Source organism: Elgaria multicarinata, chromosome 19 (genome assembly GCF_023053635.1).
Source record: "Elgaria multicarinata webbii isolate HBS135686 ecotype San Diego chromosome 19, rElgMul1.1.pri, whole genome shotgun sequence".
Taxonomy (NCBI): Eukaryota; Metazoa; Chordata; class Lepidosauria; order Squamata; family Anguidae; genus Elgaria; species Elgaria multicarinata.
In genome coordinates this window covers 14,722,106-14,737,754 of record NC_086189.1, presented here as the reverse complement: position 1 = coordinate 14,737,754, position 15,649 = coordinate 14,722,106, and the positions used below count along the sequence as shown (strand labels likewise).

Here is a 15,649-nt window from a genome sequence, read left to right as displayed (position 1 = left end):
TGGCTTTAGTTAGAACGCCCGGGGCTGCGGCTTCAAGAGTCCCTTCTCGGGACCAGATGCCTTGCCGGAATATGTGAGCGTTCTGCTTTTAAAAAAACGTTATAAAGTGAGCTCAGGCTATGCTTCCGTTGCGGAAACAAAATCCAACAGCCGGGGCAAAAGATGGGAAGAGAAACTTGATCCCAATCAGCCGCTTCCTCTGCCAGCAAATTCTATGGTCTGTGCAAAGTTCAGAACAATATTTACCTAAATTTCCCGAGCCAAATCCTGTCTCCCTTGAGGTCTGAGTTGGACACGTCCTGCAGGATGAAAAATAAAACCCTAAAATCGGCAATTAGAAACGACTCAAAAGGGCTCATTTGGTCTGGTAGAAGGGGTCTGGGTGCTAAGGAACAGGTTTTTCTGTGCTTCGGGGGCTTTTTCCAAATTTGGAGGAAATAGACCTTAAAGCATCCCTGACGGATGGCTGTCCAGCTGCCTCTTGAATACCTCTAGTGTGGGAGAGCCCACCACCTCCCTAGGCCATTGGTTCCATTGTTATACCGCTCTAACAGTCAGGACATTTTCCCTGATGTTCAGCTGGAATCTGGCTTCCTGTAACTTGAGCCCGTTATTCCGTGTCCTGCACTATGGGAGGATCGAGAAGAGATCCTGGCCCTCTTCTGTGTGACAACCTTTCAAGTATTTGAAGAGTGCTATCATGTCTCCCCTCAATCTTCTCTTCTCCAGGCTAAACATGCCCAGTTCTTTCAGTCTCTCTTCATAGGGCTTCGTTTCCAGACCCCTGATCCTCCTGGTTGCCCTCCTCTGAACCCGCTCCAGCTTGTCTGCGTCCTTCTTGAATTGTGGAGCCCAGAATTGGACGCAGTACTCAAGATGAGGCCTAACTAGGGCCGAATAGAGAGGAACCAGTACCTCTCGCGATTTGGAAGCTATACTTCTATGAACGCAGCCCACAATAGCATTCGCTTGTTTTGCAGCCACCTCACACCGTCGGCTCATAGTCAGCTTGCGATCTAGGTCGGGTTCTCGTGAAAAAACAAAGCAGAACCTTGAAGCCTGGAGTCCGCCTGCCATTTTCTCAGGAACAGGGAACCAGATCATTGGGGCTGGTCGTGGCAGGGAGGAGGGTTCGGTAAGGCGTAGTGTCGGCCGAATGAGGTACATAGCTGCTTAGCATGCTAGACTCTCATTCTTTATCAGAATCAATTAGATGCCGGTGTGGTGTCCAACTGCAACTTGACTCCCAAAGCTACCTTACAGTGGAAAAAATGGATTGTCTATAGATCCATCCAGAGCATTTGCAGCAATGTGATGTTCAGTGCGCCAGGAGTGGGGCCGGTGTGTGTGTGTGTGTTCAACGCTCTCCCATCACCCCTGAGCGAGTGTGTGTTTTGCCCTGCCGTGCAAAAGCCTGCCTTCCTCCTTTTCAGTCTTTTCCTCGCCCCTTCGTCAGCTCTTGGCATAAAGCCGGCCTTTGTGCGCGCAGCAACAAAGTCCGAATTGATCCGGGCTTCCTGGCCGCCCCCTGCCGCTCACTCGGAGTCGCACACCCACAAGAAAGCTTTTGTGCTCTGCCGGCGGACAAAAGCCTTTGCGCTCATTTTCTTCCATCCGGGATCCAAAGATAGATTATTCTTGGCAGCTTCTGTCGCAAGGGGGGGGCGATGGAGAATGACTTCTTTGTGCCAAAGGACACCCGGGAACGCCTGACCCCCGCTCAGTCACTTGGGAAATTGGGCCCTTGTTCTGGAAGATGGCAGCTGGCCCGACGTTTAAAAAAAAGAAGGAGAATGAAACCATGTCTAATTTGTACAGCGGAAGGGCCCTGGGACGCCATCTGTCCTTTTCCCTCTAAACTTGCGTGATGGCTAATCGATGACTCAGTAAAGGGAAACACTCTGTGGGTGCCCAGAGGCACTGTTTTTACTTTGCCCCTTTAGGAGGCTTTCGTGTGTTCTGTTTAGATGCAGAGGCCTTGTTGAAATGAAGCTCTGCCTTGAAATGTTGGGGGGCTAGAATCGCGCCAGATTACTTTCAAGTTGATAGGTGCTTTCGGACCAGTAAAAATGGTCGTTGGGTCGGTGAGGGCCGGCTCCAGGTTCAAGGATGCCTTGAACAAACTGCCCTCTAGGGCTGGAGTGGGCGGAAGGCTGATGTCCAGAATGGTTTGGACCTCCAACTCCCAGAAGCCACTGTTAGCATAACCAATGGCCAGGAAAGCTGGGAATTGAAGTCCAGAACATGAGAAGAGTTCTGCTAGACCAGAGCAAGGTTCCATCTAGTCCAGCATTCTGTTCACACGGTGGCCAACCCACTGTCAACCGCAAGCAGGACATGAGTGCAAAAGCACCCTCCGGTCCATGTTCCCCAGCAACTGGTGTACGTAGGCATACTTCCTCTGATCCTGGAGGGAGCATAGAGCCATCCGGACTAGTAGTCATTGATAGCCTTCTTCTCCAAGAACATCAGAAGATCAGAAAAGTCTCTAGTGTGAATGAACCCATCTGACCATGATCACGCATAGGAGAGGCTCTCTTAAGTTAGGAGCCCTGCTGGATCAGACCAAGGGTCCATCTAGTCCAGCACTCTGTTCCCACCAGCTGTCGATGGGAGACCCATGACTGCAACAGCACCCTCCCGCCCATGTTCCCCAGCAACTGGTGTACGTAGGCACACTGCCTCTGACACTGGAGGTAGCATAGAGACGTCAGGAATAGGAGTCCTTGATAGACTTCTCCTGGATCGCCATTCTCTAGAGATCTGCTTTCTGCCCACCTTCTGGGCACCTGCTTGCCTCATTGGGTCCTGGCAGCATCAATAGCAGGAACGGTGCTTTGGATTGGGGCCGGGCAATTGCAAGCCACCATTGAACTATCTCACAATGCTTCTGAGTGTTGCTCCAGTGTGGGAAATTAAAATTGCAGCTCCCCGATCTAGCCGCTTCTGGAAATGGGGTCCCAGGTGGGTCCAAACCTTTCCATTCCGCTTTGTGGTCTGCAGTCTTGGTCTGTCTCATTGGGGCGGGAGTCTTTGCAGGGGGTGGGGTGGAGAGACGTCATTCGGATGTCACCCCGTTGGGTGGCACCTTGGCCGCTCTGTGGGTCGAGCGGCGCAAGGAACCAATTTTGAAACTCCTTGATGTTGTATCGAAGCGGCGACGGAGGGTGATTTCAGTAACTCCCACTCACTGCGTGATGCAGTGCTTTGCAATATATTCCATGGCAAGCCGCTGTTGCACAATGTAAGAGCCAGGCAGATTTTCCAAGAGGTAACTAGGAAGGAGGGCGAGACAAGAGACCTGTGCATGCCGGGGTTAGAGAGATGCTGTCCTTGCTGCTGTGTTGTAGTCAATCTACCCCTTTTCTTCTAGGTAGTACCAGGGCTGAGCTTGCCTGGGGAACATAGCTCCTGATTTGGGAATCTTTCTTCTGGGGGGAAATTAGGGACTAAGGAAGTAAGAAGAGTAGGTGACAGTCAGGCACCACGCACAGCGGCACATATGGGAGGAGGAGAAACCAACTTCCTGCTTCTGAGTTCAGAGCCCTTCTTCCGGGGAATGGTTCTTGGTTGACATTAGAGGTCAAAGAAGTAGGATGAGGAGGTGGCAGCCAGGGGAGGAGGAGAAACCAACTTCTTGCCTTGGAGTTCAGAGACCTTCTTCCAGGGAATGGTTCTTGGTTGACATTAGAGGTCAAAGAAGTAGGATGAGGAGGTGGCAGCCAGGGGAGGAGGAGAAACCAACTTCTTGCCTTGGAGTTCAGAGACCTTCTTCCAGGGAATGGTTCTTGGTTGACATTAGAGGTCAAAGAAGTAGGATGAGGAGGTGGCAGCCAGGGGAGGAGGAGAAACCAACTTCTTGCCTTGGAGTTCAGAGACCTTCTTCCAGGGAATGGTTCTTGGTTGACATTAGAGGTCAAAGAAGTAGGATGAGGAGGTGGCAGCCAGGGGAGGAGGAGAAACCAACTTCTTGCCTTGGAGTTCAGAGACCTTCTTCCAGGGAATGGTTCTTGGTTGACATTAGAGGTCAAAGAAGTAGGATGAGGAGGTGGCAGCCAGGGGAGGAGGAGAAACCAACTTCTTGCCTTGGAGTTCAGAGCCCTTCTTCCAGGGAATGGTTCTTGGTTGACATTAGAGGTCAAAGAAGTAGGATGAGAAGGTGGCAGCCAGGGGAGGAGGAGAAACCAACTTCTTGCCTTGGAGTTCAGAGACCTTCTTCCAGAGAATGGTTCTTGGTTGACATTAGAGGTCAAAGAAGTAGGATGAGGAGGTGGCAGCCAGGGGAGGAGGAGAAACCAACTTCTTGCCTTGAAGTTCAGAGACCTTCTTCCAGAGAATGGTTCTTGGTTGACATTAGAGGTTAAGGAAGTAGGAGGAGGTGGCAGCCAGGCACCACATGCAGAAGGAGGAGGAGAAACCAACTTCTTGCCACCTTCAGCAGCCGAGAGCATCATAGCCTCTGAGTTCAGAGCTCTTCCTCCGGGCAGTGGTTCTTGGTTGAGTTCAGAGATCAAGGGAGTAGGAGGTAGCAGCCAGGCACCACAGGCGGAAGGAGGAGGAGAAATCTGCTTTCTGTTGTAAATGTTGGGTGCCCAGATTAGGGGGTGACAGTGTTAGCCTGGATTTTTGCACCCTTGGAGCAATGATTCCCTTCCCCCTGGATTAGAATCTGGGATGAATTCTTTCACACATGAAACCTGTTGATTGTGTCAACCAGCCTTTCAAACACAGGTTTTTTCTTCTTAGCAACCATAAGGACTAGCAGCTTTTTTTTAAAAAAAAAAATTCAAAACTGAGTTCTTTCCCCTTGTGGATATGCACACACCTGGCTGCAGCTGCCTTTAAAAAAAAAAGCCAGTTGCCACCCTTGGGTCTCTCTCGAACGCAGACAAGCCCGGGTGAAGTATTTTCAAGCTGTTCGCCCTTATCTGCAGAAAATTGCAAACCTGTCGGAAAAGCACGTCAAAGCAAGCCAGCCCTTATCGGCAGCGAATGGGCGAGGAGTGCCCGTGTTTGCTCTGGCAGACTTGCGCTCTGCAGTGATACGCCCGTTGGCTCTCAGCCTGCTGACCTTGCTGTTCCTCTCCAACCCTCTTCACTTTTCAGGATCAGTCCACGATGCCTGAGGTTCGAGACCTCGCCGACGCTTTGCCAGACGCACCCATGGACCCCATCACTGGAGTCGGGGTCGTCGCCTCCCGGAACCGGGCGCCGACAAATTACGATGTCGTAAGTCCAAAAGCCATTTCTCTTTCTTCCTTTTTCCTTTTCTTTTTTTTAAACACAGCTCTTAGCGTTCCGTCATTAACGTCGGTTGCAGAGTTCAGAGAGTTTTGTTTTTGTAATTTAATTTCCTGGCACAGAATTTAGACTGCGTATGTGAGGATTCCCCCTCCCCTTTCCTGTTTTAATTTAGCCCATAGAATTCTTCGTGTTACGCCCTCCCCGCGCAGAAACGCCTCTTCGTGGTGACTTGCCCTCGGCTGCTGCCGTAACCTGCCGCACTTTTTATATGCCTCATCCGTATTCATCAAAAAAAAAAAAAAAGGAAGAGATAGTCTCTAGTGTTAAAAAGTAGAAAAGTTTAATCTCTTTGTACAGATGTCTCAAACGTTTAAAAATGTATTGTTGTTACAAGACTTTTTGAATAAAAGCTTGACGTTTCGGATCTGCCGATCCTTCTTCAGGAGTTGATATAACAGAATAACATGAACTACCAAAAAGTCCAAATAAAGCAATTAAGACTTCCTTGTGTTCTTTTTGCCTGTAGCATCTGCCATACAATCATAGAATAGTAGAGTTGGAAGGGGCCTATAAGGCCATCAAGTCCAACCCCCTACTCAATATAGGAATCCACCCTAAAGCATACCTGACGGTTGGTTGTCCAGGTGCCTCTTGAAGGCCTCTAACATGGGAGAGCCCACCACCTCCCTAGGTAACTGGTTCCATTGTCGTACTGCTCTAACAGTCAGGAAGTTTTTCCTGATGTCCAGCCGGAATCTGGCTTCCTGTAACTTCAGCCCGCTATTCCGTGTCCTGCACTCTGGGATGATCAAGAAGAGATCCTGGCCCTCCTCTGTGTGACAGCCTTTTAAGTATTTGAAGAGTGCTATCATGTCTCCTGGCCAGCTACTGCTAATCAGAGCAGACCATGCTAGATTAGACAGACCAACAGTTTGTCTTCGTATTAGACAGCTTCATTATTGCCCAGGGTAATAGCTCAGCAACAGGATATTTGCTTTGTGAGCAGAAGGTCCATTGCTAGAAGCTCCTGTTGGAAAAGGGGTTGCGACGCATGGCACATGGGGGCACATGGGGGCACATGTATCCCTCCCCCAGGCTTTTCGCAGCCCCCTGGCATTCCGCCGCTGGATTTGTTGCTGAAATTTGGTGGTGTGGTAGGGAAAAAAATGACATTTTCTCTTTCGATCGAGGTCTTATTGGTGGTGGCTCCTCAGTTCAGGGATGCTCTTCCCAGTGAGGTCCAACTGGCGCCAGCGTTGTCAGCTTTCCGGCGCCAAGTTAAGACTTTCCTCTACTCCTAGCAGATGATGTTTTTTAATGGGTCTTGGGATTGTTGTTGTTGTGGATTGTGCAAACTGGTTTTATATTTTTGTGTGGAAATGGTTTGATTTTATGATGTTGTCTTTTTTAGGGGTTTCATCTTTGCAAACCGCTCGGACAGCTTTGGCTGTTGGGCAGTGCAGAAATGAAACGAATGAATGAATGAATGAATGAATGAATGAATGGAGGTCTGGGCAGTGTGAATTTGTTTGCCTTTGGGCTGCCGCCCCGCCACTAAATTTCGGCGGAAAATGCGGCAGGGGAGCGTGGCCCTAGATGGGTTCCATGGTGGGTGGCTGTGGAATTGACACCCGGACATTGCATGCCCCTGTGTTAAACAGTTCACAGGTAGCAGAGAGGGAAGAGGCCGTTTAGATCCATCGCCAAACGAAAATAGAGCTACTGAACGTTGCTTGTTATGTGGATGCTCTCGTGGCTTAGGGGGTCAAGCCCTGGCTTTACACTCAGAAGGTCCTAGGCTCTCCCTGAATCCCTGGAAAGCCGTTACTGCCGGTCAGTGTCGACAATACCAGCCTAGATGGACCAAGGCTTTGACTCAGTAGAAAGCTGCTTCCTTCTTTCTCGTGTTCCTGCTCTGCAGACCTGGATTTGGGAAGGGAGCCTCGTTTGGGGAACAAGGAATCGGAAACCAGCCGGCTGGTATGCAGCTAGAAACATATGGAGGAACCTGATCCTTCGTTGGCTGGAGAAGCGCAGATGTTGTTGAACTGTTGTTCAACTAGAGTGTGAAGTCCCTCCGGAGCTCAGCTGGCTTTGGGGGTCTGATTTGGGAGGATGTCTTCTCGTTGCAGAGAAGATGTGATCGGACCTTCCAGACTGCTCAAGCTCAGACATAACAATGATTATTTGGGGGTGGGTGGATTAAAATAGCTCTTTTTCCTCACCCGATTTTCCCAGAAACAAGCAAGATGTGGTAATGGAGGCAGTGCCTTTTAATTAATAACGGCCCTGCAAGGATTTCCATTCTTATTTGTTTAGTGGAAGCGAAATATTTCGTGTCCTTTTTTTTTTTTTTTTTGGTGTGTGCTCTTTGCATTCCACAATTTGGTGGAGGCAGCAAACAAAAAAAAACATCTTGGGAAGTTCAGCACAATTTCTTTTAAAAGTGGCAACAGCCCAAGTTTCTAGTCCCTAGGGCTGTGCCTTCAAATTGTTGTAGACTGCAAGCTGAATATGAGCAAACAGTGCGATATGGCGGCAAGAAAGGCAAATGCTATTTTGGGCTGCATTAATAGAAGTATAGCTTCCAAATCGCGTGAGGTACTGGTTCCTCTCTATTCGGCCCTGGTTAGGCCTCATCTAGAGTATTGCGTCCAGTTCTGGGCTCCACAATTCTAGAAGGATGCACACAAGCTGGAGCGTGTTCAGAGGAGGGCAACCAGGATGATCAGGGGACTGGAAACAAAGTCCTATAAGGAGAGACTGAAAGAACAGGGCTTGTTTAGCCTGGAGAAGAGAAGACAGAGGGGAGACATGAGAGCACTCTTCAAATACTTAAAAGGTTGTCACACAGAGGAGGGCCAGGATCTCTTCTCGATCATCCCATAGTGCAGGACACGGAATAACGGGCTCAAGTGACAGTAACCAGATTCCGGCTGGACATCAGGAAAAACTTCCTGACTCTTAGAGCAGTACGACAATGAAATCAGTTACCTAGGGAGGTGGTGGGCTCTCCCACACTAGAGGCCTTCAAGAGGCAGCTGGACAACCATCTGTCAGGGATGCTTTAGGGTGGATTCCTGCATTGAGCAGGGGGTTGGACTCGATGGCCTTGTAGGCCCCTTCCAACTCTGCTATTCTATGATTCTAAATTGTTTTGGTGGAATCTCAAGAGCCGGCGGGGAAGTGGCCCTCGAGAGGGCGAGAGGGTTGGTGCTCCAGCTCCTCGTCCCTTCCTGAGATTATCAGAAGTTGAATAAATCATGCAAACTTGCAAAGTTGCCATAAGAAGAGCCCTGCTGGATCAAAGCAGGGTTGGATCAATTCCTGGAGGAGAAGGCTGTCAATGGCTACTAGTCCTGATGGTTATGTTCTACTTCTAGTATCAGAGGCAGTAAGCCTGTGTGCACCAGTTGCTGTGGAACATGGGCAGGAGGGTGCTGTTGCACCCGTGTCCTGCTTGTGGCTTCCTGGTCAACAGCCGGTTGGCCACTGTGTGAACAGAATGCTGGACTAGATGGACCCTTGGTCTGATCCAACAGGGCTCTTCTGATGTTCTTATGATACAGCGCTGTCCTGAGCTGGCATTCACCACTGGAAGTGTTTACAAGGTGTGATCCTGGAGTTGCTCCATCACCAAAAGGATACTTGAGTTTCGTCAGATGTGCCCCAGATGCAGGAAAGGGGGGCGATCCGTTGGGCTGATTGGAATGTTTTACAGGAAGAGATCAGGGGAAGTAAAAACAGGTACAGATACAGGATGAGGGTGTAACCCGGGCTGAACCCTCCGGCTCTGGGGAAACGTCTCTCTTTTTCAAAACGTTGTCGCTGCTGATCTTATCGCGAGGGATTGAAATCATACACGATGGCTCGGCTGGAATTCCCCGGCAGAATTGGAGAACGGCGGCATGCCGTCAAGTTGCTAGACCAGTCCGTGGGGAAAGGGGAGAAGCAAAGCTCTCTCTCGGTTGACGGGTGCGGATCTAACCCACCCTTTCTCCCGGGCTCTGTGCAGGTCATTTGCACAGCAGTGCGCAAAATCCGAATCCTTCGTCCGCCATACCCTGGTTTTAATTTGCCCAGAATTCGGGGCGGCCCTGTCGTTGGGCGTGTTGTAGAGGCCTGCAGCTAAGAGCCACGAATGACTGTGATCCAGGCGACGGCCGGAAGTATGTATAGATCAACAGGAGCCAATGGAAAAAAAGAGGCGGAGCTGTCTGTGTATCCGCCCAGAGTCTGTGATGGATGCCTGCCCACGGTATTCCTCTTCTAGGCAGAACCTCCCTGGGTTCTTAAGGGCGGTGATTTCCGTTGACTCGGGAACCGTTCGCTTCATCAGAAGCTATCTGTGTATTTTCTCTACACCCAGAGGAAGCCCAGTTTTGGTTTTAAATTATTCAAGTGACATGCCCTAAAACATTTAACAACGCCCCCTCCCCAAGCAAACTTACATGTAGGAGCGTCCTTTCAAGCTTTTGTAGGAAATTAAGAGCTTCATCCCACGTACCTCCTTCCTTTGAATTATCCCCGTAGCGCTAAGCTTTCGCCGTTTTTGTTGATTTTGCTACCGGGAGGGAGCGATCCTTTGCATACCAGGATACCTGAGAGAGCGCCTTCTCCCTTACCAACCTGCCCGGTCACTGAGGTCTTCCGAGGGCCTGCTCCTGGTGGTTCCACATAGATCCATCCTCCGATTGGAATCCACCAGGGGAAGAGCCTTCAGCGTGGTGGCCCCCCTCCTGTGGAACTCCCTGCCTCTGGAGGTCAGGCAGGTGCCAACCTTGTACTCTTTTCGGCACCTCCTGAAAACATCTTTATTCCAAGAAGCCTTTCTTTAACATGCAGCCTTGGATTTCTGTTTTTGCTTCTTTTAAATTTTGTTTTAACTCTTTTATTCTGTTTTTATTTTCATTTTACCTTGTACACCGCTCCAAATTTTTTGAATGGAGAGCGGTATATAAATATTCTAAATAAATAAATAATAAATAATACCAGGAAGTGAGTTTAAGGGGGGAAATGTAAAAAATCATTAAAAATCAACGGATGACCCAATCCAATTCAAATTTGGTATGCTTAAAACTCTCCCTAATATCTTTCACTGTGCCAATTTTGGTGGTTTTATCTTTAAAGCTTAGGCAGATGTAAGCATTTATTTAAAATCCTGCTCCTGTGCCCCAGCGGCAGCTCGGAAGATATGCTCAAAAAGTAGGGGCTAAACACGGCAAATCCTTTGGCTTTATTGCGCAATTAAGGCAGGATGCATGGGAGTCCTTCACAATCCAAGCAGATTATAAGGTGGAAAACTTCTGAGTCCTTTACATGCAATTCGCAGCGATTGCACAGTATAACGCCGGTGTGATAAAGCTCTAAATGTCTGCAACTTCTGTTAATGATCTGAGTTGTTAGCAAGAAGGGCGTCTCCTTAGAAGGTTTTGATTTATCTGTTGAACTTGGAAGAGCCGGCAAAAGTTTGTCAAATTCCCAAATGTGCCCAAGGGTGAACCCTGGATATAGCCCACTGGGGCATCCTGGGCCAGTCATTATCTCTGAGTCTACCCTACTTTGCAGGGTCGTTGTGAAGATAGAATGAAAGGGGTTGGAGAACCATGTTCAGCACCTCCTTGGGTGGGTGGGGGAGAAGGCGGGATAGACTGGTAATAATAAAATAAAATAAATAAAATACTCCAAGCATAGATTTGTATAATGGCATGATGGAAGTAGCAGAGCTATTTTCTCTCCCCTTCCTAATTTTTATTTTTAATTGTTGTAAACCGCCCAGAGAGCTTCGGCTGTGGGGCGGTATATAAATGTAATAAAATAAATAAATAAATAAATAAATTATCCCTAGCCTGGAAGTGGACTTTTACAGACCTCAAGAGCTTTGTCATGAGAGCCAGTGTGGTGTAGTGGCTAAGGTGTTGAACTGGGAGTCGGGAGATCCGGGTTCTAGTCCCCACTCGGCCATGGAAACCCAGCGGGTGACTTTGGGCCAGTCATGGACTCTCAGCCCAGCCCACCTCACAGGGTTGTTGTTGTGATGATAAACAACAGCTTTTTATACTGTGTTTTGTATTTGTGCTTTTAACCTGTTGGTGGTTTTATTGTGGTTTTAATTTTTGTGAACCGCCCAGAGAGCTTCGGCTATTGGGCGGTATAAAAAAATGTAATAAAATGGAGAGGAGGAGGAGGATTATGTATGCCGCCTTGGGTTCCTTGGAGAGAGAAAAACGGGATATAAATGCAATAAATAACGGGATATAAATGCAATAAATAAATAAATAAATAAATAAATAATGATGGAAAGGCAGGATAGCCACAAAATGATACATAAACGCCTTTGTTTGTCGGGGCTTGCTGTTTCTGTAACCTTCACATTCGAGCATTCCTGGGCTGACAAGCGCCGCAAACTCCCTTGCTGCTGGGTTTTCCTGGCGTTAGATTTGGCCTCTTCCGTTTTTTCAGCACGTCCCCTCTCTTTTGTCCAAGAAGACGCAAGCTTTATCTGCAGAATGATGTCCTTGCATCATCAGAATTCCTCTCTCGCGTATGTTTTGCAACAAATATTTTCCGTTCGAAGAAGCTTTGGCAAAACAGTTTAAAAAATCCCAGGAGAACTGAGTTATTTCTCCCCCTTTTTTGCCATTTTTCATTTTATTGAAGGCTTATTTCAAACTTTTCCTTACAGCCTTCTTGGGAGATCTGTCTCCTCTTCCTCCATTTCTCCTTCTCCTTCTCCTCCTCCTCCTCTTTCTCCTCTTCCTTCTCCTTCTTCTCCTCCTCCTCCTTCTCCTTCTCCTCCTCCTCCTTCACCTCCTTCACCTCCTCCTTCTCCTTCTCCTCTTCCTCCTCCTCCTCCTTCTCCTTCACCTCCTTCTTCTCCTTCTTCTCCTCCTCCTTCTCCTCCTCCTCCTTCTTCTCCTCCTCCTCCTTCTTCTCCTCTTCCTCCTTCTCCTCCTCCTCCTCCTCCTTCTCCTCCTCCTCCTCCTCCTCCTCCTCCTTCTCCTCCTCCTTCTTCTCCTCCTCCTTCTCCTTCTCCTTCTCCTTCTTCTCCTCCTCCTTCTCCTCCTCCTTCTCCTCCTCCTCCTCCTTCTCCTCCTCCTCCTTCTTGTTCTTCTTGTTCTTCAAATCAAAGCATTGGAAGGGACCTCAGTGGTCATCTAGACCAAACTTCTCCAATCTACTGTCCTCCAGACATTTTGGACTACCAGGATTCCTGACTATTGGCCATGTTGACCGGGGCTGTTAGGAGATAAACGTCCAAAACGTCTGGAGGGCACCAGGTTGGGGAAGGCAAAGGAGACCATCAGATAACCAAGAAGGGTGGAGACGGTTGAGCAAAGGTCACAGGAATGGTTGCGTCGGGAATTAAGTGTAGAGAAATGAGGAGCGGAATGCCATGGAAGTGCTGCAGATTGAACCATGGACTTTTTATGGAGAAGAGAAGGAGTGGATATCAAACGACTTAAAACAGAAATCAGGATGGGAGAGACCACACCGTCCAGTACAGAAATAGCATGTGTACGTGCGAGAGAGAGAGTTGTGGGGGAGGGAGGGGTTTTAAAACCCCTCTCTGAAAACATCTGCCAGTAATTAGATTAGTCTTTGAGCCCCCAAACCTCCCATTGATCATTCCGATAACGTTCCTTTTATAAGAGGATTTTCAAAATTCTGTTCTCTTTTTGAAAAAGGAGCCAGAAAACTCAAACCGGGAGGCTAAATCTAACAATGTTGTCTAGACGCATGCATTTCTATGTGTGTTGGACAGGCTGGGTGGGTTGTAGCCCGGCACATCTGGAGCGTGCCAGGGTGGGAAACATTGGTGTAGAAAGGAGCTAGATGTTTCCGTGCGCTCTTTGATGCTTTTCCGTGAACTTGCTAAACTTTATGGACTTTACTGACTGGACCCGAGAACCTTTGCTGATCTATTTGCTTTGAAACGGTGCCTCGTAATGCCTCTTGCAGAAAGGCTGCTAGAATTTTGAAACTAAAAACTAGTGCCTTATTTTTGCTCTTCTTTTTCTCTTCCTTCCTGGTCCCTATTCCTTTCGTGCCGTCTCTTTTCAATTGTAAACCAGGGGTGAGGGACTGTGTTATTATTAATCAATGTGAGCCACTTTGGGAGACTTCGTTTTTGGCTGAAGAGCGAGATAAAAATGCTATAAATAAATAAATAAAAATTGTGGTTGCACTAATTTAGGGATGCGTGTTTGAAGGATTGCAATACGTTTGCCCAGTGAAGGCTGGTGGCTCTGATGTCAGTGGAACGGTGAATCCGCCCCGGGTTTAAGTCAGAACCAGTCCAAACTGTTCTTTTTTTTTCATACATTATACATTTCATGTGCAGAATTTTTGTGAACTGCCCAGAGAGCTTCGGCTATTGGGCGGTATAAAAATGTAATAAATAAATAAATAAATAAAATAAATAGAATTCAAAAAAGGACAACTGGGAATTGTCTACTAGAATATTGCTAGAATTTAACTGTAAGAGTTCATTGCAATCAAATCAAGGTCTTTACATCTTTAATTTACTTCCGATAGCAGCTTTAAGTGAGAGTCCAAAAAAGCCAGGATGAGGGTTGGTTATCTTTAGTTGCTGCTGCTGCTGATGATGATACGGACAAGATGATACATTGCAACAGACCAGACATAACAGTTATAGACAAAAAAGAAAAAACACACGTACCTCATTGACATAGCAATACCTAATGACAAAGATGTTGTAGAAAAGGAAGAGGAAAAGAGAGAGAAATATACACCACTGGCCATGGATGTTAAAGAACTGTGGCACCAGGAAAAGGTTACAATTATCCCGTTAGTCACATCAGTCACCAGCATCACATCAAAACACTATACAGAAAACCTCCAGAAACTGGGCCTACCAAAATGCACCCACACCAACATCTAGAAAGCAGTTGTGCTTAAAACATGCTCAGTGGTCAGGACATTTCTGAACCAGTAAAAGACAGCAATGCCCATCATGTCCCTCTAGAAAAACTGCCATGAGCGAGAAAAGAGATAATGACAATATAATATGAATAACCACAGTAGCAATTAGCATCAATAGATTTGGAAATTAACAAGGATATAAGGTGATGCTAATCACAAAGGTTATAGAGAGTGCATTAGTAAGCCTTCTCCTTGCTCAGGCTCTAACAGGGAGAAAGTTATATCGATCAATGTCTAAATTATATCTATCTTTCATATAGACAGTGAAAGGGTGCCAAGCATTGGGAAAATGAGCATATATTTTTTTACTTCCGTCTCTTAAAGATATTAGCTGAACTTGGTCATTTCTGCTATCTTCCAGACTTTACACAACCATTTTTTTAGTGTGAGGGTAGCATTACTCCTACAGATCTGGCAACCAAAACTCTGGCAGTGATCACTAGTTTCTGAATCCTCTCTATATGCTGCAGCTCGGCTGTTGTCTGGAGCTGCCCCTTTCCAGCATGTAACTCCTCTGCTGAGGGAACTACACTGACTGCCTATTCGCTACCGGGCCAGGTTGAAAGTTCTTGTACTTGTGTACAAAGCCCTAAACAACTTGGGACCAGGATACCTGAGAGAGCGCCTTCTCCCTTACCAACCTACCCGGTCACTGAGGTCATCCGAGGGCCTGCTGGTGGTTCCACCTAGATCCATCCTCCGATTGGAATCCACCAGGAGAAGAGCCTTCAGCGTGGTGGCCCCCCTCCTGTGGAACTCCCTGCCTCTGGAGGTCAGGCAGGCTCCGACCTTGTACTCCTTTCGGCGCCTCCTGAAAACATCTTTATTCCAAGAAGCCTTTCTTTAACATTCAGCCTTTGGATTTCTTTTTTTGCTTCTTTTAAAATTTTGTTTTAACTGTTTTATTCTGTTTTTATTTTCATTTTACCTCGTACACCGCTCCGAATTTTTTCAATGGGGAGCGGTATATAAATATTCTAAATAAATAAATAAATAAAAATATATATGGGGTCTATCTGTTGAAGAGCTCCTTTAGAGTTCTGACCGGTTCTAATTGAAAACTGGAGTGAATTCACCACCCCACTAACAATGGAACCACCAACCTCCCCTGCATTTCCTCGTAATGTCCCTCGTTTTCTGGTTTTCAAACCAGAAGCTGGCCGGGGGTGGGTGGGTGGGCAATTTTTTTTTGTATTTCTCCCCCTCACCTCCAAACCACCTTAGGAAGCTAGAGCCAAAGGTAGTTTTCTCCCTCCATCCTTTTTGCGGGGGGTTCTCTTTAATCAATTGACTCTCTGGCGACAGTATTTTTAGAAGCTGTTGTATCTGATCTCGCTCTCCATTGGAAGCGAGGCTTAATGAGGTATCAAGAGAGCCTCAGGCCAGCATTAATTAGCGTAGGTATGAAGGGATGCGGTGCCTATATATTAAATTCAACACGGTTCACCTGTCCTTCTCT

General features: G+C 47.5%; 1 protein-coding gene across 4 annotated transcripts in view; it reads left to right on the top strand.

Annotated features, from left to right (window-relative positions):
* MVB12B (multivesicular body subunit 12B) overlaps positions 1–15,649 on the top strand; it is a 101,625-nt gene that overhangs the window by 5,325 nt on the left and 80,651 nt on the right. For all 4 annotated transcript variants that reach the window (XM_063144559.1, XM_063144558.1, XM_063144556.1 and 1 more), the window contains exon 2: positions 5,107–5,229. In XM_063144559.1, coding sequence (XP_063000629.1) covers positions 5,119–5,229 — 111 coding nt within the window. In that variant the 5' untranslated portion in view covers positions 5,107–5,118. The remainder of the gene's footprint in view (positions 1–5,106; positions 5,230–15,649) is intronic.